Source organism: Papaver somniferum, chromosome 9 (genome assembly GCF_003573695.1).
Source record: "Papaver somniferum cultivar HN1 chromosome 9, ASM357369v1, whole genome shotgun sequence".
NCBI classification, from domain to species: Eukaryota; Viridiplantae; Streptophyta; class Magnoliopsida; order Ranunculales; family Papaveraceae; genus Papaver; species Papaver somniferum.
The window spans coordinates 143350676-143374473 of record NC_039366.1 but is presented as its reverse complement, the minus strand read 5'-3'; the positions used below and the strand labels follow the sequence as shown (position 1 = coordinate 143374473).

General features: G+C 37.3%; 3 protein-coding genes across 4 annotated transcripts; all 3 read left to right on the top strand.

Moving 5' to 3' along the window:
* Positions 1-8743: 8743 nt before the first annotated feature.
* LOC113312660 lies at positions 8744-10171 on the top strand. The gene is made up of 2 exons (XM_026561395.1): positions 8744-9547; positions 9752-10171. The coding sequence occupies exons 1-2, from the start codon at positions 8744-8746 to the stop codon at positions 10169-10171; spliced, it is 1224 nt and encodes a 407-aa protein (XP_026417180.1).
* Positions 10172-11959: 1788 nt separating this feature from the next.
* LOC113312659 (uncharacterized mitochondrial protein AtMg00810-like) lies at positions 11960-16051 on the top strand. The gene is made up of 4 exons (XM_026561393.1): positions 11960-12711; positions 12881-12977; positions 15312-15452; positions 16037-16051. The coding sequence occupies exons 1-4, from the start codon at positions 11960-11962 to the stop codon at positions 16049-16051; spliced, it is 1005 nt and encodes a 334-aa protein (XP_026417178.1).
* On the top strand, positions 13509-18495 carry LOC113313960 (F-box protein At3g07870-like). 2 transcript variants are annotated; one of them, XM_026562729.1, is made up of 5 exons: positions 13509-13938; positions 14122-14222; positions 15312-15452; positions 16037-16201; positions 17139-18495. In XM_026562729.1, the coding sequence occupies exons 4-5, from the start codon at positions 16118-16120 to the stop codon at positions 18372-18374; spliced, it is 1320 nt and encodes a 439-aa protein (XP_026418514.1). In that variant the 5' UTR covers positions 13509-13938; positions 14122-14222; positions 15312-15452; positions 16037-16117; the 3' UTR covers positions 18375-18495. The 2 variants fall into 2 exon arrangements, with proteins under 2 accessions (XP_026418514.1, XP_026418513.1); XM_026562728.1 differs by having other exon boundaries at positions 16881-18495.
* The last annotated feature ends 5303 nt before the right edge of the window (positions 18496-23798 follow it).

Here is a 23798-nt window from a genome sequence, read left to right as displayed (position 1 = left end):
GGAAACGGTACTCGAGTACTAACCTCTCCACGACACGTTTATTGAGCCGCTCAATATACTTTTATCCATAACACTCTGTAAATTCTGGTACCTCGCCAATACTAGACTCACTGTGTACTTTCCTGTACTATGTTCCCCAACAGAACCCTTAAATCAGTATGGCATGACGGATTTATATTCACTAGCAGCGGAGTAGCATGAACCTCCAAGTACCAAAGTTAAGGCCATTGCACGAAATGCTCAGACAGAAAGCACACTGCATTCTGTAGATAAAATTTTGTGTGGCAGCATACAAAATCCAGCCAATTATTGTGGTAACTCATAAAGAACTCATAAACCCGACTAATTTGCAAAATTAGGGTTTCGCTCCCCGTGCAGCATACTAGACCCCGTTGGTCGAAACCATGCTTAGTCAAGCTAGGCAACCAAATCCTCCACAGCGCACTAAAAGTGCGGCCGCGCCCTAGCATGTCGGCCCTCTTTCCATCGACCAATCAGGTCGCTTCAAATCCGCCACCGCGCATTGGAAGTGTGGCCACGCCCTAACATGCTGGCCCTTCGACCAATCAGGTTGCTCCAAACCTACCACAGTCTCAAAAGAGGTCACTATACTAAGCTAGCTTCCCAAAACATGCTAGCTTCCCAAAAACGCGCCAACTTCCAAAACGCGCCAAACACGCCGCACGCGCATACTACACGCACTAATTAGGGTTTCAACATGCCAAACCCTAATTTGGGCAAGTTGCTACCAAATCTGTCCACGATGCCAATTTTAGCTTTGGCCACGCCGCAACTGGCATACCGCTATGCGGCGACTACTAGCATGGCACCATGCCACGGCTATGCCATTAGCATGCCGCTATGCCATGGCTACGCCACTGGCATACCACCAGCATGTTGCCAATGCTGCTATGCAAACAAAATGCGGTCATGATCAATGGCCATCTTTGCATCTCAGCCGTCCAAATTCGCCACTAAACTGCAAGACTTGTGGCAACTTTTGGCCACAACGCCAAATCCCTTGGTTTGTGCCGCCAAACCCTAAATTGGCTACGATACCAATTCTTTGGTCATCGTGCCAAAAAGCATGCGCAAGCCGTGCCTTTGACCACCAACGAAAGGTAGCCACGACAACGACTACCCTTCCTCCTGAGATGCAGATCTCAGCCGTACAAGTTCCCCACCAAACTTGTGGAAACTTTTGGTCGCAATGCCAAATTCCATAATTTATGCCAAAACCCTAATTTGGCCGCACCTAGAATATGCGCGAGCATGCTGGCCATGACACCATGCCGCTGGCTGCTAAACAGAAGGTTGCCACGATCAACGGCTACCCTTCCTCCTGAGATGCAAATCTCGGCCGTCGAAGGTCGCCACTGAACCGGCAAGCCTCCCTATTTTTACTTGCCACACATAGAAACATGCTACACGTTTTCCATGAAAACACTCGAGACATTAAAAACATGTCACAAACTGGGGGATGCTCATCAGGGTATTGGTCTGGCGGTTTACATTGTGCGGCATGCAATACGCCCGTTATAAGAAAGTGTCATAAGGGTGAGGCGGTTAGTAATGGCAAGAAATAAGTGGTGAAACATATCCTCATTATGGAAACATCAATTCCAAGCGTTACCCGTTACTACTTTTTTCCACCACTCAACCGCTTCCACTTCTTACGAGGCCAGGGTACGTTTTATTACGACTTGTATAAATAGGTTTCACCTATTTCCACCAAAAGGACATGTTTTTGGTCAGGAGAATACAACACTCAGAAATCACCTGTTAGCTTTCCACATTGTTAGCATTTTCACTTTCTGATACGAGCCGTAATAGAATCACTCTTCCAGAATCAACTATTCTGTCCTCAACACTCTCTTCGCTTCCATCCCTAAGACCAACCCTTCTCCTTCACGTTGTGACCGGATCAAGTCTGGAACGGCCATTTCTTGGTTTAGTCCGGATTTTCATACAGATTGATCTCTCGAATCAAAAGTACTCCCGTGCAGTACATTGTTTTGGGTTTAGATTTGTTTCTCACCCGCACTCACACGAAATTACCGAAATCAGCAGAAACGGATTTCACCCACTAACACTTACATACCTTAGTGGTCTTCTGAGCAAGTTTAAGCTTATTGCTAATTGATTTGCTCTTCGTTGAAGTTTGTTGACGTGCCTCAATTGGTGTTTGTACTTGAAACACTTTGAAAGTTCATGACCCTTTAGAGAACAATATTAACACGTCAAACTAGAAGAAGAGTCAGGATTCTGAGATGTGCAAGCAGCTAGACACATGGTGGAACCTGAAACATTATATATAGAGTTTCCAAAGAATTGATCAATTTTTTCTTCCAGATTAGTTGGGTTTTCTTCATCTGCCATGCGAAGGTTTTCCCAATCGGAATTAAGGTTTTTAAGCTTAACTTCCTTTTCACTGGTATTTCCTTCAAATACGGTTTCTAAGATATCCCAAGCTTCTTTAGAATTAGTGCAATTTGACACATGGTGCTGAAGATTTGGGATACTGGCATGTATGATGGCATTCAAACCCTAGGAATTTTTCTTTGCAGAAAGTATCTCGGCAGGACTGCATTCACCAATGTTCTTGGGAACGTTTACCTTTCCTTATGACATAACGGGAGCATCATATCCAATGACAACATATACCCATTACTGAAAATCACGTACTTGAACGAAAGCTCGCATAGAAATTTTCCACCATAAGTAATTAGAGCCATCGAAGACTGGTGGTACGTTGATAGAGATAGCACATCTATCCATTAGTGATTCCAATTTTGTCCTACACGATAAGTGATTTTCCTTAAAAAATGTTCTTTATGTCCCCCAAATGTGCTCAAAATTTGATGTTTGTACACCAGTTTACTACAGATAATCATTGTTCACTCACATTTACACCTTATGATTATGTTGCAAAGGACCTTCTCTCTCAGAAGACTCTATTCAAGGGGATCACTAAAGGTGGACTTTATCCTATGCAATACCATGTTCATTCATCATCCACATCATCTTCATCAAGACCACATTACACTACAATCATCAACTCCACGCTATGTAATGTATCAAGTCTCCTGCAACAACTTGGCATAGAAGACTAGGTCATCCATCTTTTCAAACTATGAGTAAAGTGTGTAATAGCTTATCATCTCCATTTTCTTTACATCAGCCTCTGTTTGTAATGATTGTCAACTTGCTAGAAGTCATGAGCAACCATTTACTATGTCTAGTTCATCTAGTACTTCACCTTTACAATTACTACATCTAGATGTATGGGGTCCTTCTCATCTTGTATCTGTCTCTGGTTACAGATTTTATGTTAACACAGTTGATGATTTTAGTAAATTTTTTTGGATATATCTTCTTGCAGCCAAGTTTGAATTCAAGACCATTTTTATCACTTTAAGAATTTTGTTGAAATTTTTTTCTCTACAAAAATTAAGATGCTCAGAACAAATGGTGGTGGAGAATTTGTTAACAATGAGCTAGGTGCATATCTATTAGAACATGGCATAGATCATGAACTTTCATGTCCAAACACTCCTGAGAAGAATGGAGTGGAAGAATCCAAACATAGACACCTTATTGAAATAAAAGGGCTTGTCTTATTCAATCTAGTGTCCCTGATCAGTTACGGGTTTACGCTCTCACTGCATCCAACTGTTTTATTAATAGATTACCTGCAAAAGCTTTACATATGGTTTTTCCATTTGAGGCCATGTTCAAAAAATCACCAGATTATCAATTCTTAAGAGCTTTTGGCTGCTTATGTTTTCCATGGTTAAGATCTTATACAAATAATAAACTTGAACCAAGGAGCAAAGCTTGTGTATTTCTGGGTTACAGTAATCACCATAAAGGGTATAGATGTTTATACACTACTTCAGAGAATATTTATGTTTCTAAGCATATAGAATTTAATGAAGACAACTTTGGTTTTTTGGAAAATAGTCATTCTTCAAAGTGTCAGCTGGAGATGTTACATTCTGCAATTTCTTTAGTGTCTGATTCTCATACTTCACATGATATTGTTTTACCATCTCCTCCTACTTCAACAGTAGTCATTTCACCAGCACAAGATAGTGTTTTACCATCTTCTTCAATTACTTCAGCTGAAGTTACTTCACCAACAAAGGTACCAACTACTCTCTCTACCATTTACTGTTGTTTCTACTATATCTTTAGATTCTGCTGCTTTTGATTTCTGCATCTGCTACAATACCAGAGTCTGTTACTTCTAATTCACATACTATGACTACAAGATCAACAAATGGTATATATATCCATACCCAAAATTTTTCTTGCCACTAAACATCTACTACCTGCAGCTTACATGAGTATAGTTCCATCCAAAATTCCCACAACCTTTGCTCAGTCTAATAAAAATCCAAATTGGCAAGTTGCTCTTAAAAATGAAAAACATGGTCTTGATGCTGCTAGTACATGGTATTTAGTTCCTCCACATCCTTCTCAAAATATTGTTGGTTGTAAGTGGGTATTCTGGATCAAGGAACATGCAGATGTCACTCTTGACAAGTTTAAAGCAAGATTAAAGGTTTCAATCAGCTTGAAGGTCTAGACTACACTGAAACCTTTAGTCCAGTGGTTAAACCTACTACTATCAGACTTATTCTCTCTTTAGCAGTCAACTGCAATTGGCCTCTCAAGCAACTTGATGTACGCAATGTCTTCCTCCATGGTTCTCTTCAAGAAGATTTCTTTATGACTCAACCTTCTGGCTTTGTTGATCCTAAGCACCCTGAATATGTTTGCAAGCTCCATAAATCCTTATATGGTCTGAAACAGGCCAAGAGCATGGCATGAGAGGTTAGTAGATGCTCTTGTAGATCTTAATTTCAAACCCTCTTTGGATGATTCTTCATTGTTCATTCATTCCACCAACTCTCAAATTACTGTTATATTAGTATATGTGGATGACATCATTATTAATGAGAGCTCTATTGATTTTTGAAATCATGTTATAGATCAATTACAAGCTTAGTTTCCTGTGAAAGATCTAGGTGACCTACACTATTTTTTTTTGGTTTAGAGGTTAAAATATCTTCTGATGGTCTTTTTCTTTCTCGAACAAAATATGCTCTTGAGATTCTTGAGAAAACAAATTTAGTAGGTGTTAAACCATGTTCTACACCTTTTCCTGCTTCTTTCAAACTTATTCAGGATGATGGTGAATTATTAGCAAATCCTACTGAGTGTAGATCCATTGTGGGTGCTTTGCAATATCTGACCCGGACAAGACCAGATATCTCATTTGTTGTCAATCAAGTGTGTAAATTTATGCACTCACCCACCACATGCCACTTACAAGCTTCTAAGAGGATTCTCAAATATATTAAGGGTACTCTTGGTCATGGTATTTACTTTCAACAGGGTTTCACTGCACTTCAAGGGTATACAAATGCAGATTGGGCTGGTGATCCTTCTACCAGAAGATCACCTAGTGTCTATTGTGTGTGTTTTGGTGGAAATCCTATATCTTGGTCAGCTAGGAAACAAACTACTGTTGCCAGATCAATCACAGAAGCATAGTACAGATCTTTGCCTTCTACAGCAGCTGAAGTTGTCTGGCTATGTCAATTTACTTGGAGATCTTCACATTTTTGTCCCTGATCCTCCTCTTATTCTCTGTGACAATAAGAGCTTCGTTGCTCTGGCCTCCAATTCTGTGTTTCATAGCAGGATGAAACACTTAGCCATTGACTTTCATTTTATCAGAGAATTAATTCATAATAAGGCTCTTCAGGTTCAATACAACTCTATTGATGCTCGGGTTGCTGATGTCTTAACCAAAGGATTAGCAACTCCAAGATTTGAATTTCTGAAGTCCAAGCTCAAGGTGCTGAAACCAGTTGTGCTTGAGGGAGGGTGATTTAAGTATCATTTTATCTAAGTTGTCTGAGTCACATTTACTGCTCTCTCTGAGCATGTCTTGTCTGAATTCTTTGTGTAACTAACAGAGTACATGTGTCTCTAGTTGATTGGCTCATACATTGACCTTATGAGTGTTTGCCAGCTATTACCGTCAACGGTCGGATATCTCCTTTATGTAGTCCTGTCTCTGTAAAGCAAGCATTGCTAATGAAACTCGTTTGATCTTTTACAAAATTTAGTAATTTTAAATTCTTTTATTTTGGGTTTTAATTTTCCCCCAAATCGGCAATTAGGGTTTTAATATTACACTTTTATTTACTCGCACTTAGTTTGAAACCTCATTTTCCATTTTCTTGATCTCTTTTTTCTCAATGGCTTGATTAGAAACAACAACTGCATTTTCACGATCATTTTATAACTTGTTAACTGGGATTTTAGGTTTTCATACTTTTTCATATCTCTGAAAGTTAAAATTTTGATATTCTTGAACAAATCCATTTATGTGATAATTTTTTAGATTCAAATCGTGAAGGTAACAAATCTGGGTTGTTCATAATCTCTTTTCATTCCACTTCACACTATATTTCTTTTTGGACGTCTTGGGATATTATTTCCTGGACAGATAGTTGTATATCCATTTGTTTGATAGAATCATCGTAATAGAAGGCAGAAGATGTATGGAGGCTAATCTTAAAGAATTCTGTAACTAAATACGTTTTTTCGTCCATCTTATCTTACTAATATAAAGAAAAGAGGTATTTTTGGTAGGAGACCCCCTAAATTACTTAGTTGTCCCTATTTCTTACATATTTACATAAATACCATTGTTTTAAAAATAAATCAAAATCTTAAAATTTTTAATATCTTTCAAAATCGACAACGGATTTTTGTAAAATTTATATATTTGAAAAGCTCTTTCAATTATCTATGTAACGAGTATAAATAAAAATAGTAAATTTTTATTTTAGGAAAAAAATTTCCATTGCTTTCAAATTTAGTATTGTTGGATGAGTAAAATTCAAGCATGTGCATCACACATGTGTTCTTACTTGTGAATAGAAAGGAAATGAAACCAAAGATTGAGGCGAAACATGTAACTGTCATAGAATCATCAGGCACATCAATTCAACCACGTTGTTTCCTTTTCATATATTTATGCATCAATTTAATGTCACATCTGTTCTGTTGAAAATGACACTTCATTGATTGCTATGTGTGTCAAGTGATTGAGTTGGTTGTGGCTCTTCCCTTTTTTTTTATTTCCATCTTGAAATATCATTCTGTTACTCATAATTGAAAATAAAATAACATTCTTATTTCCGTTTTTCTAAAGTCACTTTTGAATTGTAGTGCTTATTCTTCTGTATGTACTACCCGGGTTTAGTTCAATATGTACCGCACCAAGATATTCTCAGGGTGCAGAGCAGCTTTCGGATGTGGGAAGTTGGTTGGAGCCCGACAGTTGCAATTTAGCTGCATCAAGTGGAAACGGGAAGCGGCAATTATAATGTGCTTCAGTTCTTCACAACCGCTTTGTTGATCCATATCCCCCGACTTGGATCTGATAGTAAGTATTTCCTTCTACAATTGCCAAGTTTTACAGATGGAGTGATGCAAATCTATACAGAGATATAATAATATAGTAACATGTCTTAGGAACTAGGAAGACCATCTCAGTAAAGACACATCAGTTATGATGGTGTGCATTTTCAAATGATAAATTTCTTGAACTTGGGGAAATTTTTAAGATCCTATGTTGGTTAGTGGAATAAAACTAAATAAATCGCGAGAATATGTTTCCGGAATAATGGAGACAACTATGTATGTGGTAGTTTTCTTCAGCAATGTTGAGATCTCATTACAACCTTTTCTTTTCTTCAGCCAGTTAATATGAAGATGATCAGGGTGATCCCTACTGCTTGAATTGTGATGCCAAAAGCAATTTTCAGACTGTCAGCGGGTAGTGTTCAATTTTCCAAGTCCAATCAAGGACTCCGCTTCCTTGCTGGTGTAATTCAATCTTCACCATCTAAGAACATTTGGCAACTCCCAGCAATGATTTTGATACAGATCAAGTGATGTTCAAGGGTTCTATGGTTGAGAAGCAGCTTCTTCATAATCAGAGTTCATTTGATAAATTATACTATTTATAGATGCAAATTATTGCAAATTCTCAGTTTTCGTAGAAACTGGGAAGCCTAGCTCTTATTCCCTTTTTTCTTGCAACACCTGAACACTTCTGCTGATGAAAAACACACCTGAACATTTCACTGCATGCAATATTGTACAACATTAATTTTATTCGGTCAAGTAAAGTAATGGACTTTTCTGTATATTATTTTTTGACCAAAATGGAAGATAAGTGTCAAACAAAAACTATGGTTTGTCGACGTGCAACGCACGTGACTCCACTTCTACTTTTTTTTGTGCAATAATTTTAGTTCTTGTTGAGTAATGTAATGTTAGAGTGTATTAGGAGTGTCAATTTTATATTTAGTTATGTAGTGGGTGTAGGACATCCACAAGTTGTAAGGTCTTTTGTAGACAAAGTAGAAGAGTTAGTATTATCTCTTCAACTCAATGAAAGAGAGAGAGTGAGTAGAACCAAATAGGTTCCCATTTCTCCATTAAAAAATCATCCACAAACCTCTCCTTTTAATCACCCAAACAACTAACAATTGATATCTAGAGATTAAATCTATTAGATTTGATCTTGGTGAGTGAAAAAAAATCAATTTCTACCCATTAAATCAAAAAAATCAGCAACATTTAGAGTTTTCAAAATCTAGATCTAGAAAAGAAAAAATCCAATTTCTTCAATCAATCATCAACCAAATCAATGACAAGTAGTAGTAACTCAAATTTCTACATTCAACAACCTTCAATACCACTTTTTCATGGAGAAAATTATGATTTTTGGGCCATCAAAATGAAGACCTTGTTCATGTCACAAGATGTATGGGAGATTGTACAAAATGGGTATGATGAAGTTGAAGATACATCAACTCTAGAACAACCCCAAAAGTATTTACTTAAGGAGAGTAGAAAGAAGAATACAAAAGCATTCATGTACATTCAACAAGGAGTTGGAGACACTATTCTACCAAAAGTAATCCATTTTCCTATAGCTAAGGAAGCTTGGAATATCCTTCAACAAGAGTATGGAGGTGATAAGAAGGTAAGAGAATTGAAATTACATTCATATAGAAGAGATTTTGAGAATCTTAAAATGAATGAGAATGAATGTTTGAATGAGTTTTCTTCAAGAGTAGTTGAAGTTGTTAATAATATGATGATGTGTGGTAAGATGATGGAAGAAAGAAGAATTTGTGAGAAGATATTGATATGCTTGCCGGAGAAATTTGAACCCTTTTTGGTGGTTTTGGAAGAGACTAAAGATTTCTCAACATTAAAGTCACAAGAGTTATGGGCATCCTTGAAGGTGTATGAGCAAAGGTTGTTAAGACACTCTGAAAAGTCAATTGAGATTGCTTTCCAATCAAAATTGAGCTTGAACTCAAAAAATTCAGCAACAAACAAAAATGAGTACAAGGGTGAATCAACATCACACTTCAAAGGAAAGGGAAAATGGAAGAAAGGAGGAGCAAATTCCAACAACTACACAAAGAGTGATTCGTCTCAAGTACCAAGGTGCAATTTTTGCAAGAAGGATGATCATTTGGAGAAGAATTGTTGGAACAAAGGAAAACCCCAATGTCGCAATTGCAAGAAGTATGCACATTTGGAGAAAAATTGTAGATACAAAGAAGATGAAGAACAAGCCGGTAGAGTGGAAGAAAAACAAAATTTGTTTTATGCTTGTCAAAGTTCCTTGGTGACTTCCAAGAGTGAAGCGTGGTTTATAGATAGTGGTTGTACAACTCATATGTCCAGTGTGAAGAGCTTATTTGTTGACATGGATACATCCATAAACTCTCTAGTGAAGATGGGGGATGGAAACATGGTTCAAGCTAACGGAAGAGGTACAATTTGCGTGCAAACTATCAATGGAGCAAAATACATTAGAGATGTGTTATATGTTCCGGATTTGGCACAAAATTTGCTTAGTGTTGGGCAACTTGTGGAGCTTGGGTATGCGGTTAATTTTGAAGATGGATATTGCACCATTTATGACAAGAAGCACAACAACAAGAGACAAGTCATGAAGAGTATCAAGATGGAGAAAAATAGAAGCTTTCCAATAATCTTTGAAAAGGAGAAGAATGTTCCATTGAGGATGGAAACCATTGATGAAACATGGTTATGACATAAAAGACTTGGGCATTTGAATTTCAATGGTCTCAAGGTGTTTTCCAACAAGAACATGGTGCAAGGACTTCCACAACATATCAACCACAAAGATGGAGTATGTGAAGGTTGTGCACTTGGGAAACAACATCGCCAACCATTCCCAAAAGGTGTAGCATGGAGAGCAAATGAACTTCTTGGTTTGGTATATATCGATGTGTGTGGACCAATGAAGACACCAACTCATGGAGGTAATAGATACTTTATCTTATTCATTTATGATTTAAGTCGTATGACTTGGGTGTACTTCATGAGACAAAAGTCCGAAGTTTTTAGCATCTTCAAGAAGTTCAAGAGCCTTGTTAAAAAGCAAAGTGGTCACCACATCAAAGTTTTGAGAAGTGATAGAGGCAAAGAATACAACAACAAAGAGTTTGATAAATTTTGTGAAGATGAAGGCTTGGAAAGGCAACTAACCGTGGGTTATACTCCTCAACAAAATGGTGTTTCCGAGAGAAAGAACCAAACCGTGATGGAGATGGCGAAGTCCATGCTTCATGAAAAGGGTATGCCTAAAGTGTTTTGGGCCGAAGTCGTCAACACCGCCGTCTACTTGATGAATAGGTGTCCAACAAAAGCCGTATGGGATAAAACTCCTTTTGAAGCATGGAGTGGGAGAAAGCCATCGGTAAGACATCTCAAAGTTTTTGGTAGTTTGTGTTATTCTCAAATTCCAAAGGTGAAGAGAACAAAGCTTGATGAATCAAGTGATAAGTGTATATTTCTTGGCTATAGCCTCCAATCAAAAGGTTATAGGTTGTATAGCTTGAAGAACAACACAATGATTACAAGTCGTGATGTGTTATTTGATGAAGGAGTTTCATGGAATTGGGAAGAAGGTAAAATTAAGAAGAGAACCATTATTGTTGATGAAGATCAAGAAAATTCAGAAACAAATGAAGTTGAAGAAGGTGAAGAAAATGAGGAAGAACTACCTCAAACACCTCCAAATACAAGACAAGGAGCATCTCCAAGTATGTCTCCAAGTATTAGTGCATCAACATCACCACCGTCGGCACCAAAGAAGTTGCGAAGGTTGATTGAAGTTTATGAAATATGTAACTATTATGTGGTTGAACGGGAAAATTTTGAAGAAGCATCAAAAGAACCGGTTTGGATAAAAGCTATGGAAGAAGAAGTTTTTGTCATTGACGAGAACGATACATGGGAGAAGGTAGCAAGACCAAGTGACAAAGAAGTTATTGGTGTGAAGTGGATTTACAAGGTGAAGTACAATGCGGATGGAACGGTTCAAAGATACAAAGCAAGTTTGGTGGCAAAGGGATACTCACAACAACCCGGTATCGACTACAATGAAACGTTTGCACCGGTTGCTCGTCTTGACACCATTAGAGCCGTGATTGCTATGGCTTCCCAAAAAGGTTGGTTACTTTATCAACTTGATGTCAAATCGGCATTTTTGAATGGAGAACTACATGAAGAAGTCTATGTAGAACAACCATAAGGTTTTGTGGTGGAAGGTGAAGAGGACAAAGTATACAAGTTGAAGAAATATTTGTATGGCCTCAAGTAAGCACCAAGAGCTTGGTATAGTGAGATAGATGGATACTTCAAAAGGCAAAACTTAAATAAAAGCAAGAGTGAGCCTACACTTTATGTGAAGACAAAAGGTACATCTATTCTCATCGTTGCCTTGTATGTTGATGATCTTATCTTTACGGGTAATGATGCTCATATGATTGAGCAATTCAAGAGATAAATGATGATGAAATATGAGATGAGTGACATGGGTTTGCTCAAGTACTTCCTTGGTATAGAAGTTCATCAAAGTGAATATGGAGTGTTCATTTCTCAAAGCAAGTATGCCGAAAAGGTGTTGAAGAAATTCGGCATGCTTGGTTGTAACCCCACATCTACACCACTTGTAGTGAATGAGAAACTCAAGAAAGATGATGGAGGAAGAAAAGTTGATGAGACTTACTATAGAGGTCTTATTGGAAACTTTTTGTACCTTACACATACAAGACCCGACATCATGTTTGCTTCAAGTATGCTTTCTAGGTTCACGAGTTCACCTAGTCATTTACATCTTGGCGCGGAAAAAAGGTTGTTGAGGTACATACAAGGAACAATGAATTTTGGAATCATGTATTCAATAAATTTGGATGTCAAATTAGTTGGCTATTGTGATAGCGACTTGGGAGGGTGTATTGATGACATGAAGAGTACATCGGGTTATGCTTTTTCTCTTGGTTCGGGTATATTCACATGGGCATCAAAGAAGCAAGAAACCGTAGCTCAATCCACGGCGGAAGCGGAGTACATTTCGGCATCAATAGCTACATCTCATGTTGTATGGCTAAGAAGAATCATGAAAGACATTCAAGAGAAGCAAGAAGAAAGCACCGTAATCTTTTGTGACAACAAATCGACAATTGCTATGTCCAAAAATTCGGTTGAGAATTGTAGAGCAAGGCACATCAAATTCAAGTACCATTTCATTCGAGAAGCGGTTGAAGATGGTGAAATAGAACTCAAGTATTGCAAGACGGAAGACCAACTGACGGAAATATTCACCAAGGCACTTCCCAAAGGAAAATTTCAACATTTCCATAAACTAGTAGGAGTAGAAGAACATCACATTAGGGGGGATATTGTTGAGTAATGTAATGTTAGAGTGTATTAGGAGTGTCAATTTTATATTTAGTTACGTAGTGGGTGTAGGACATCCACAAGTTGTAAGGTCTTTTGTAGACCAAGTAGAAGAGTTAGTATTATCTCTTCAACTCAGTGAAAGAGAGAGAGTGAGTAGAACCAAATAGGTTCCCACTTCTCCATTACAAAATCATCCACAAACCTCTCCTTTTTATCACCCAAACAACCAACAGTTCTCAAACTTTTCTGGGTGATGATGAATTTTTTACTTCATCATTAATTTCATTATTATTACTGATGTCACTGAATCTATGGGTAATGTTAAGTTGGATATGTAATGATCCTCATTCCAAGGTTAGGTTGTTAGTCTAGAAGATTTATCTATTTGCTTTACATTTAGGAGTTTTAAGTAGCTCAGTCATAGAATTCATGTAATTTTTGTTGTTGTTGACTTTGTTGATTTTTGATACATTCAGCTGAAACCTGTACTGGGCTTCAGGATTATGAGTCATGTTTTGTTAGAACGGGCATCCAACTCAAAACTAATTGGCGATGAGTGGAGAAGCCCTAAGGGATTATAAACTGCAGGATCTTAGATGTCCAGACAATGTGAGACTAATAATCTCAACACGCCCCCTCACGTGTAGTCTCGTCGGGTCTAACACGTGGACAATAAATCGGGTGACGCGGAGTAAAGGCACGGTCAAAGACTCGTTGCAAATAGCCTGTTCTGATACCATGTTAAAGTCTGCGGGCATCCAACTCAAAAACAATTGGCTTTGAGTGGAGAGGCCCTAAAGGATTATAAACTGCAGGATCTTAGATGCCTAAACAATGTGGACTAATAATCTCAACATGTTTCCTTGTTATGCGGAGCTTGTCTGTCCGTACTTGAAAACTTGTTGCGTCAAATTCCCTTGTGTGCTACTATATACACTGTGTTCTTGATGCAGTACTCCTACGATATTTCCTCAGGACTCTTAAGCTCACTACTCATAGTTGTAATCTCTCGTCCTTGATCTCTATATATCATCTTATTTTCATTTAGTATGCAATTTTATACACAAACTAATTATCTCTATGGTGTTTGTTTGTGGATACGCGGAGGAGGTAACCTTTTCATTTTCTTGAAATGACTTCATGATTCTCAATCCTTAACTATATATTAGCAGTTGAAATCTTTCTTCACCGAATGCTTTATGCACCGGCACATACACAAATGAACTTTCCGTGGTTATCTTTGTTTTGTCATATTTCATATTTTAATGAAGTTTCAAACTACTTGTTTTGCAGGACGTGGATAAGCAGGCATAAACTTTGAAGGTCAGTTGCAACCGATGCTTCCCGCAAGCTGAAACTTGAAAGCTAAGCAGGGAGAGAAGATATCTACGAAGGTTTCAACTTGTACCACCACTCTTCTGCATCTCTTGATACAATTTTTTATCTTGTTTGCCTATGTTAAACTCTTTATGGTTGCTGCCACATTGGTGTTACTGTATGCCAGACAGTTGGAAGTTGCTGCATTTAGACAAACTATTAACAGTTATTTGGATTTGGAAATGATTGACTTCACTCTTCAAGAAGTGTTACCTACTGCCATAAGTCATATTATGATTAAGAGCAGTAGCCTCTTTACTCATAGTACTTAGAAGGAGATCATGGCTGAACTACATTGATTGCTGAGAATCTAAATGACGAGAAACCCGAAATTTAGCAAAGAAGGGCTACAAGGCCGTTCATTGATATGTCCAGGTTAATTCTAAGATATATAATATTTGAAACAAGATGATACTTACAAGTTCTTATGGTTGGTTTTCCCCATATTTTTTGCATCTTGTTTGTCTTTTATGAAGTAGTCTTTCCTAGTATTTTTATTTAGGTTCTGGTGGTTTTTCCTTTAATGTGTTGGAACCAGTTCACTTACACTCGACAAGTTCCCCTCCTATTGCTTACACCAACTTGAAGGAGCAAACGTCTTCATGCCTTATCTATGTGACTGTGGTCTAGCTTTTTTGAGGCCCTGTTTTGGCAATGTTACTAAGCGCAAGGAAAGTACCTAATTCTAGTTGTTTTGATTCCCTTTCTTCCCTGTACCTAGCTATGTTTCTACAATCTGAGCTTTGGAAATATTGAAATAGGGCGGAGACCTAAAGTTTGGTTAACTGTTGTAAACTGCACTTGTGTGTCGATTCTAGATCAATTGGCTTCTGGATAAGTTATATATGGTTTCGAAAATATAAAAAATCAATTCATAAGTTTCACTCATAGTCATTGCAATTTGTTCCATATTTGTGTGTTATCAATGCAAGTCTTGCATGCATTTGCAACTGAAAAAAGGGCATGTACTAAAGTTCACGAGACGTTGAACTCTTCAAGTCCTTGGATTTAATCTATCTTGTTTTTTTTATATGCCCTAAAGGCTCTTCAGATATTGCTCTGGTTCTCTGTAGTTTTAACTTACATGAGTTTGAATTTTGTAACAGGCTCTTGTTTCTGCTGAGCCTTTGCAAGGAGTTGCTACCGAGGGCTTTGCCGACAGCACTGTTGTAAGTCTTGCAACTGCGGCTCCTTCTTATGGATGCAAATTCCATGTGGTTGTTCCAGATGCTGCTGCTATGGAGAAGGTATTCATGCCTATAGTCCTAATTTGAGATACTTGTAGCATCAGTATCGCATATTTGGTGCTTCAGAGAGTTAAATTTCACTAGAAACTCAGAGCTTGGTACCAGTATCGCATATTTGAAATACATGTAGCATCAATATCACATATTTAGTATATTGCAATTGAACTAGCAAAACTGTGGACTCAGAAAAATATCAATTGCTCAACACCCATGCATATAATAGTTGAATTTTGAGTCTCTTCTTTCCATCCTCTTGTTTCTCTTATATAGCATGTGATATACAACTGTATGTTTGACTTCTTCAGTCGTCTTTCCTTTCTTCACTATACCCTTTTCTTTTTAGTGTGAATTATCGATCAGCTTTACTCTTGTTGACTGTTATCTTTCCTTAAGACTGCAGAGATTAGAGTGTTGACTTTTGCCATAACTAAGTTGAATTATCTATTTCATGGGTTTACAAGGATCATTTGTATACTTTTTTTGGTCAAAATAAGTGATAATTTTTTGGGATTTGCTTTTGATCAGTACAAATGCATGTTATAGATTCGGCAAATATATTGATCTTATTATCATTGTTACTGCAGAGGCTTGAGATGTAATCATTGATATTGTCATTGGAGTCGTGAGTGCAATACTTTTCCCTCTTGCTGATTGCAGTAGATATAATGCCAACACATATTTATGTGAACATTCATAAGCAAGCTGCTGAATGCAGATTGCCAAGGATACACACAACACCATTCATTCAGGTATATGCTGCAATTAAATTTTTTTGAATCTTTGATTACATCTAATTTAAATGTAGGATTTATGTTTTGTTTCGCTTTTAAACTCTAATTTAAGTAGGAAGTTCTTATTTCTGGTTGTGAGATAAAATATGGCCTTAGTTTCATCTACTCGTGATGGTCTCCAATATAATGTCGTTTTATCTACGAAGAGTTTTTGCTTTAAAGTTATTGCATGTTGTCACGATTATTAGTATCGTTGCAAGTTTTCAATGCAGTGTGTATGGATTTTACGTTCAATGGGGGTAAATATGTTGTTTGTTGGCTTCTATAAGATTCAATTCAGGCAGAAGATTTTACGTTCAATTAGTACACTTTGGTTTGTAAGGAAATAGTGGAATAACAGATCTGTTGGACGAAGGATTTTCTTCCAGAAGTCTCAATTTCTTATACTGATTTGATGGTCAGCCTCTTTGTCTGGCAGCCTCCATAGCTACAATTTTTTCTGGATCTTGTACAATTTCTCTAGGGTCATTTGACTATGGAGTTTCTCTTGTGTCTGACAGATCCTTTTTTCAGTATCTTTCCTACTTCAAGAACAAAATTCTAGTAGAAAACACAAACTTGATCACAAAGTATTAGTCTCCTTTGGTTTTCTTTAACCGGATTTGGAAACTCATGAACTCTTTCCTAACTGGATTAGGAAACTGACCGAAAACAGGAAACCCACAATTTTCTTTCCAACAAGTCAGTCAGGTATATAAAGGAATGTCTGAGTGGTTTTGGAGCTAGAAGAAAGGAGATGGCCGACTATAATCCTATAAACAGTCTTCCTACAGAAATCACATTGAGCATATTTTCTAGGTTACCGGGTGAGTCGGTATTAGATTGTAAACTTGTATGCAGAGCTTGGAGAAATTTCTTACAGTTTCATGTTAATACTCCTTACTTTGTGTATCAGCATCTGCAGAGACAACGTGGTTATGTTCCTCATGGACTAGTACAGCAGCAGCAGCAGCAGCATAAGCCGTCTGATTCTGAGACGATGAGTTTCGTGGCCTTTGACAGACACACCCAAGTTTTCTGGTATTTGGAGTACCACGATAACGGTGATAGAATTAGTGACAAGCGGACTAATAACTACCGGATAAAGACAATCAATATGAAATTTCCGGCAGACAGGTGTGTAAAACGAATACAGGGACTAGTTGGTTCAGATAATGGATTGATTTGCTTATCACTCAAGTTGCCGCCCGAATACAGTGTCATCCCTGCATACCAGAATAAGGTGGCACACAGTCCCAATGAAACTTTATGCATCTGTAATCCCATCACTAGAGAATTCGTGACTCTTCCAGGGATACTGATCGACAAGAAAAGAAGCGTTGATGATGGTGTTCACATTGTGCATGGATTCGGGTACCACCCTTTAACTAATGAGTATAAGGTCGTTAGAATTTGTTATGTAGGAGACCGGAAATCAAAATCACCCTCCTACAGAGGACAGGCAGAGGTATATACAATTGGAAGTGGCTGCGGTTGGATAAGTGTGGCAGAAACCAACTTAAGGCCGAGGTATATTGGAGATCCTACAGGTGTGTGTGTTAATGGGGCTCTTCATTGGATCTGTGATGATTCCGCGAATATTATGGTCTTTGATTTGGCGACTGAGAAGTTCCACTTTCTCAGTGCCCCAACTGAGCAGATACATGACGCAAGAAGAATCTATGTTATGAGAGGGTGTTTGTGTTATGTATGCTATGACCCCACTGATAAACTGCTGCGATTGTATTTTTTAAAGAAGTATTACAAGTCATGGAGTTGGAAGAGAGAGTTCACGATACCATTAGAAATGCTACACCACATAAGATTTTTTATGTTTTCCATTACAAAGATGGGTGAAATTTTACTGATAAACAATGGTCGAGATCAAGTCCTTGGTTATCCTAGCCAGAGAACAGAAATATCACAAAAGGGTTTCAAGTTGGATGCAACAACGGATTTGAGGGTACCGCTACCATACATCAAAACCTTTGTCTCTTTGGAAGCATTAGGAGAAACAAATGTAAAGAAAATTGCATTAGAAAGATCGATGTGCAAAGACAAGCAAGAGTCATTTGACGTCGACAGACCAGTATCGCCTGCAGGCCTCCTGAGGCAGACAAAGAAACCGCGCAAGTCTAAAGATACAGATTAAGCAGGGGGCAGCTAAAGTTTGAGTTATTTGATCTGGAGTACACCGGACATATTTAACTTTTCATCGCAGTTACTGTCGATTTTAATTAGGTGTGCCATCTTGATGAAACGGTTAGGTTATACTTTGGGTTACAATTATTTTCGTATAGTTTACCTAACTAAATTGTGTAGTTTAAAATAATAAATTTTATTTTATAAAAAGTATTATTACGTTAACTAGTTGGAAACCTAACAAGTTAAATTTCGATAGCGTAATACTATATTAGTTAAACAGGTTGCCCGAGACCCCTTTTTTCCTTATCTCTTTATCATTTGCATGGAGGCGTTTTTTAGATACCTCATTCATGTAGAAGAAAACTACTTGATTCATGATTTCCGAGTCACCAAAGGCTCCTTCTGTTTCTCATCTTTGTTTGTTGATGAGTCATCAAGAAGGAAACAACCTTATGTCCCTTATTAAAGATTTTGGTAGCATCTCTGGTCAAGTCATTAATTTTCAAAAATTTGGTTGTTTTTCAGCAAAAATGTTCACCCATATATTTGTTCTTTAATTCGAACTCTTAATGTTAAGAAAATTCCCCAGGATGATAAGTACTTAGGGATACCTTTGTTCATTGGTAGATCAAAAACTCAGACTTTTAGTCACTTAGCTGAGAATTTAGATAGGTATGTACCTAATTGGAAGGGAAAATACCTTAACCAAGCTGGTAAATTAGTTATGGTCCGTATTAAAGTCTTCCTTCATTGATCACAACGTGATTTCTGGTGGGGAAAGAATATCGTTGTGGGGATCTATCCTAAAAAATGGACCAATGTTTGCATGCGTAAATCTCGTGGAGGCCTAGGTTTCAGAAACCTTAAGCACTTCAATATTGCTTTGTTAACCAAGAATGCCTGGAGATTGATTCATACCCCTGATGCTCGTTTGGTCAGAATCTTGAAGTGTGAGCATTTCAAGAACTGTCACCCTTTACAGTATGTTAAACCTAAGAACTGTTCTTGGGTCTGGACTAGCATTTGTGTTGGTATTGAGATCCTTGAGAAACACTTAATGTGGGAAACTAGGAATGGTTTAAATATTCATGCTATTAGAGATAATTGGATCCATGATATGTCTGAGCCTATGTGTCCTAACTACCCTATATGGTCAGTATTTTTATTGACACCCCTACTAGATCTTGGAATCGTGAATTGGTCGAAGCTTTTTTCACCTCTGATAATTGCAATAAAATTCTTAATACTATAATCCCAATTTCAGGATCTGATAGACTTATTTAGCCTTGTACTATCTGGCAATTTTTCGGTAAAATTTTGTTATCGTATCATATATAGGGCGACTGATTCTAGTACTAGTACTAGTTTGATAATTAATGATCTAATTTATAAGACATTTGGGGGTTGCCTGTTATTCCTAAAGGTCAGTTATTTTTGTGGAAATGCTATGAAAATATCATTCCCTCTAAATTTAGAGTTGGTAGATATAATGCTAATCACAACCTTATCTGTAGCATATTTCAGTATAATGTAATTGAAACAGCTGAACCTAATATTTTGTATTGTGATTTTGTTGTCTCTGTGTGGAACTCAGTTTCATGGGGTACTCACATTCTGCAGTATCGTAATACTGCAATCACTACTAAAGCCTGGGTTAAAGACCTTCTGGATAGTACACTATCAATGAACCAAAAATATGTTATTATCACTACTGCTTGGTGTATATGAAGGGATATATGTATGCATGTTTTTCAAAACCTAAGTCTGAACAAAGATTTCACTGCCAGGTATGCTATTAGACTAACTAACGACATGCATCATGATACTAGTACTCCCTCGAGTATGCAAGCTGATATTAGAATCACAAATCCACCAAGATACCTTAGGACTGGAAATCTTCCTCAGGTTTGTGATGCTTCTTATGATACAAATACTAATTGTGCATGATTTGGCATTGTGGTTACTGATATAACAGTGATAAACACATTTTTGTGTCTAAGTTTTCTTCAATTTTCTGTATCGTAGGTGCTCATTTTTGTATTTATTATGGTGTTTTATATGTGTAGGTATTTTTGGGGAATAAACATTTTTGAAAAAATCGGCTCGAAAGTTGTCTAAAGCACCCGAATGACATTTGCTATGCGGACTCTCACTTTGGTTAAGGGGCACCTCAATTACTAAGGGGCACCCCAATCACTATTTGCACCCCAGGACGTCACCTGCTAAACACACCCCCATCTCTGTTCGGGGGAGGTCATCTTCTTCATTCAAATTCCAAGTTTTGGCGGAAAAGTTTTGCAGTGGAAGAACATAATTAGGGTTCGCACTTTGGATTGGAAATAAGGAAACTCAATGGCTGAAATTAAAACAGTTTGCTCATTTGGACCAGACAAGCGCGATATGGGTGTTCGAATGAACTTAATTGGGCTGGAAATCGTGTGGAGAGAAAACAAAGGATGAGCTTTACAAGGATTCTGTGAAACTCCTTCCCATATTTTCTGTGTGATTTCCGGTGTTTGGCTTGTGTTTGACTCGAGCAATAGAAGTGCATAAACGTGTTGCAGAGATTCAAGCTGGATTATATTCCGAGAGAAGCTAAATCAAAAAAGACGGTTTTTACGGGATAAATTCTCGATATTCTGGCATTGGATTTGAGAGATATTCTGTGAGATTTTCTCTCAGTTTAGGATCGGTATCATCCTGTTTGATCAAAACAAGAATGGTAAGTCTCTTGGTTACGTTAAAAAATGGAAGCCACAACTTTGGAAGAAAATCAGGGTGCATGAGAATATCTGAGAATTCTGTCAATCTTACACGAGATCTTTGTGCAGTGACGTCTGACTATAGGGAGTTGGTTACGATATGGAAGGTATTAGGAACGTGTTGGAGTATTTTGACACGAGAAAACCGCCTAAGAAGATAAACTAGGGGAGAAAAATATCTCGAGAATATTTTCCTTTACTGCCGAGTAATGAAAGAATTTTTGGAGTTATTGCGGTGATTTTCTTGCTGCAGAAAGGTATAAATAGTGAAGGGATATTCCAGGAAGAGCATGGAGAGTTTGGGGGATCGAACAGAGGCTCAGAATCAATTTGCAGACAATCACCATTGCTGCAGAGAATGAGAACAGGAAGAACACAGAACAACGTACATAGACAGTCGCAGAAACCGTTGCCTATAATTTCAAAATCCATATCTTTGTAACAATTTATGTAACAATTATTTCCAATTTGCAACGTCTGTTAGTGTTTCTTGGTAACAGTGGGTTTTGTAACAATTATAACTGTTACAAGCACACTGCTTTATACCTTTTCTCCTTGTAAACACCTTTTTGAGCAATGAAAAATACCTTTGAGTGTGTTTTCACCATGCGTAGCTAGAACCCATCACTGGGGCGAGGGAGGAAGTTGTTTTTCACCCATGTGGTAATTAAATTAATTCTTTTATAGCTATTTGCATATAATTTAATTGTTTTATGATTTCTATTAATTATTTGTTATTTTGTCTGATGTCGCATGCTTAGTTTTAAGTACTTTTGATGCGTCATGCTCACAACTTACAACTAATGTTTTATGAAATCTACTTTCGCAAAGATTAGAATTATTGTTTCTTTTGTTTTGAGCTATAAATGTCTAGGATTAATTTATGAACCCATGAACATGAAAAACAGTAAAACCCCGAGTCCCAGTAAATTCTTCATCCTGTGACCATATTTTGAACATATCCTCTTTATTTTTATTATTTTAGTTTATTAATTCTTAAAATCAATCTCATCAAGTCCGAGTGAACGACAACCTTCTTACCCCCTATCTAAAATTCGATCAATTTTTGGCGTCGCCGACGCGGACTTGATCATAGATTTTTTTTTTAGGTTTTACTTTTATTTTTATTATTTTTGTTCTTTTTTACGCGTTTTGGTATTTTCTGTTTTCTTTCAGGTCTAGAGTGGAGCTAAAGAAAAAGAGAAAGTGCTGAAAAGAAAAGCAAAGCCAAAGAAGGAAAGAAAAGAGGAATCCAAAAGGAATGTGAAGAAGAAGATTTTGTGTATAGTTTATTTTTATTAGACTTTATTTTTTAGACTTTATTTTTTAGACTTTATTTTCTTTTTATTTTTAGAAATTGTAATTAGGGTTTTTATTGTTGTAATCTTTTATATATTTATTTTGGACTTTTTGAATTTTATTTTTTTGGGAATTGAACCTATTATTTTTAAAACCCTAAGGAAGGGTGAATTTAAATAAAACTGTTGCAGGGAAGGAAGACGGTTACGATACTGTCTCGACCCCTCGGGTTCGTATACTGACATCGGAGTCGGTGGCCTGAGTCGACTTCAACGGTTCATCGCCCGTCTGGTACGGGAGGTAAGACTCTATCCACCCACGAATCCCCTGTCAGTTAGTTTTATTTTGTGTTGAGAATGTCGAACTGGAATTATAATAGCCAATACAACGAATATCCGACTGAGCAACATGGACATTATTCCTATTATGATCATAGTGTGAATAGTGGTTGGGAACGCCATCCTTTTGAAGTATATGGGTCATACCATGTGATCCCAATTACTATCCACACGCGTACCGGTCATACGAGCAGGATTCTTATATTTCTCCTAAACTAGAGTCGGCACGTAGGATACTTGAGTCAACTAAGTTACTTGAGTCGACATATGAGTCAACTGAGACAAATGACTTAGTTATGGACAAAATAATCGTAACCAAGAGTGAACCTTCTATACATGATACAATTAGGATGTCTTGTGAGTCGATTCAGAAGCGTTTGTTAGAGGTGCAGAATGCTCGATATAGTGTTCCCAATAGTATCCTTGAAAATGAGGACAATTTTTATAATCAAGATGACGAGGTTAAAATTGGTAACACTACTTGTTTAGATGAGGTTCGATCATTTTCATGTTATTATAATGATGATCATGATGTGGATAGTGTTGATGAAGAACTGAAGTTTTTAGGCATAGTGATCAGGAATTTGTTACTCCAATTGAGATTTATAATGATAGTAATATTTCTGGTTTAAATCCAAATAATTTTTATAATTATTCACCTATTCAAAATGATGAGGATTTGACTAGAAATACCACCGTTTTAGACGATGTAGTATTTCCTTTTTACGAAGCCGATGATAGTTTTCAGGAACGAGTTTATTTTGAGAATATTGTTTTAGAGTCTAGCGATTTAGAAACATTAGACTTAGAAAAAGAAAATGAACTCGTAGAGATGAGTGAGGATGAAGCTGACTTAGAAGAATCAATTGACCATTTCCAGAAATCCGATGACCTAGAAATTAGGGAAGTTGTGACTAGTCTTTCTAGAGACCCTGAAAACTCTAAGTTTGGGGGTGATTATAATTCTCCATGTGCTTTAACTCTTAGAAAGATCCCTCACTTGGGACTTGACATATGTGCCTCAACCATTTT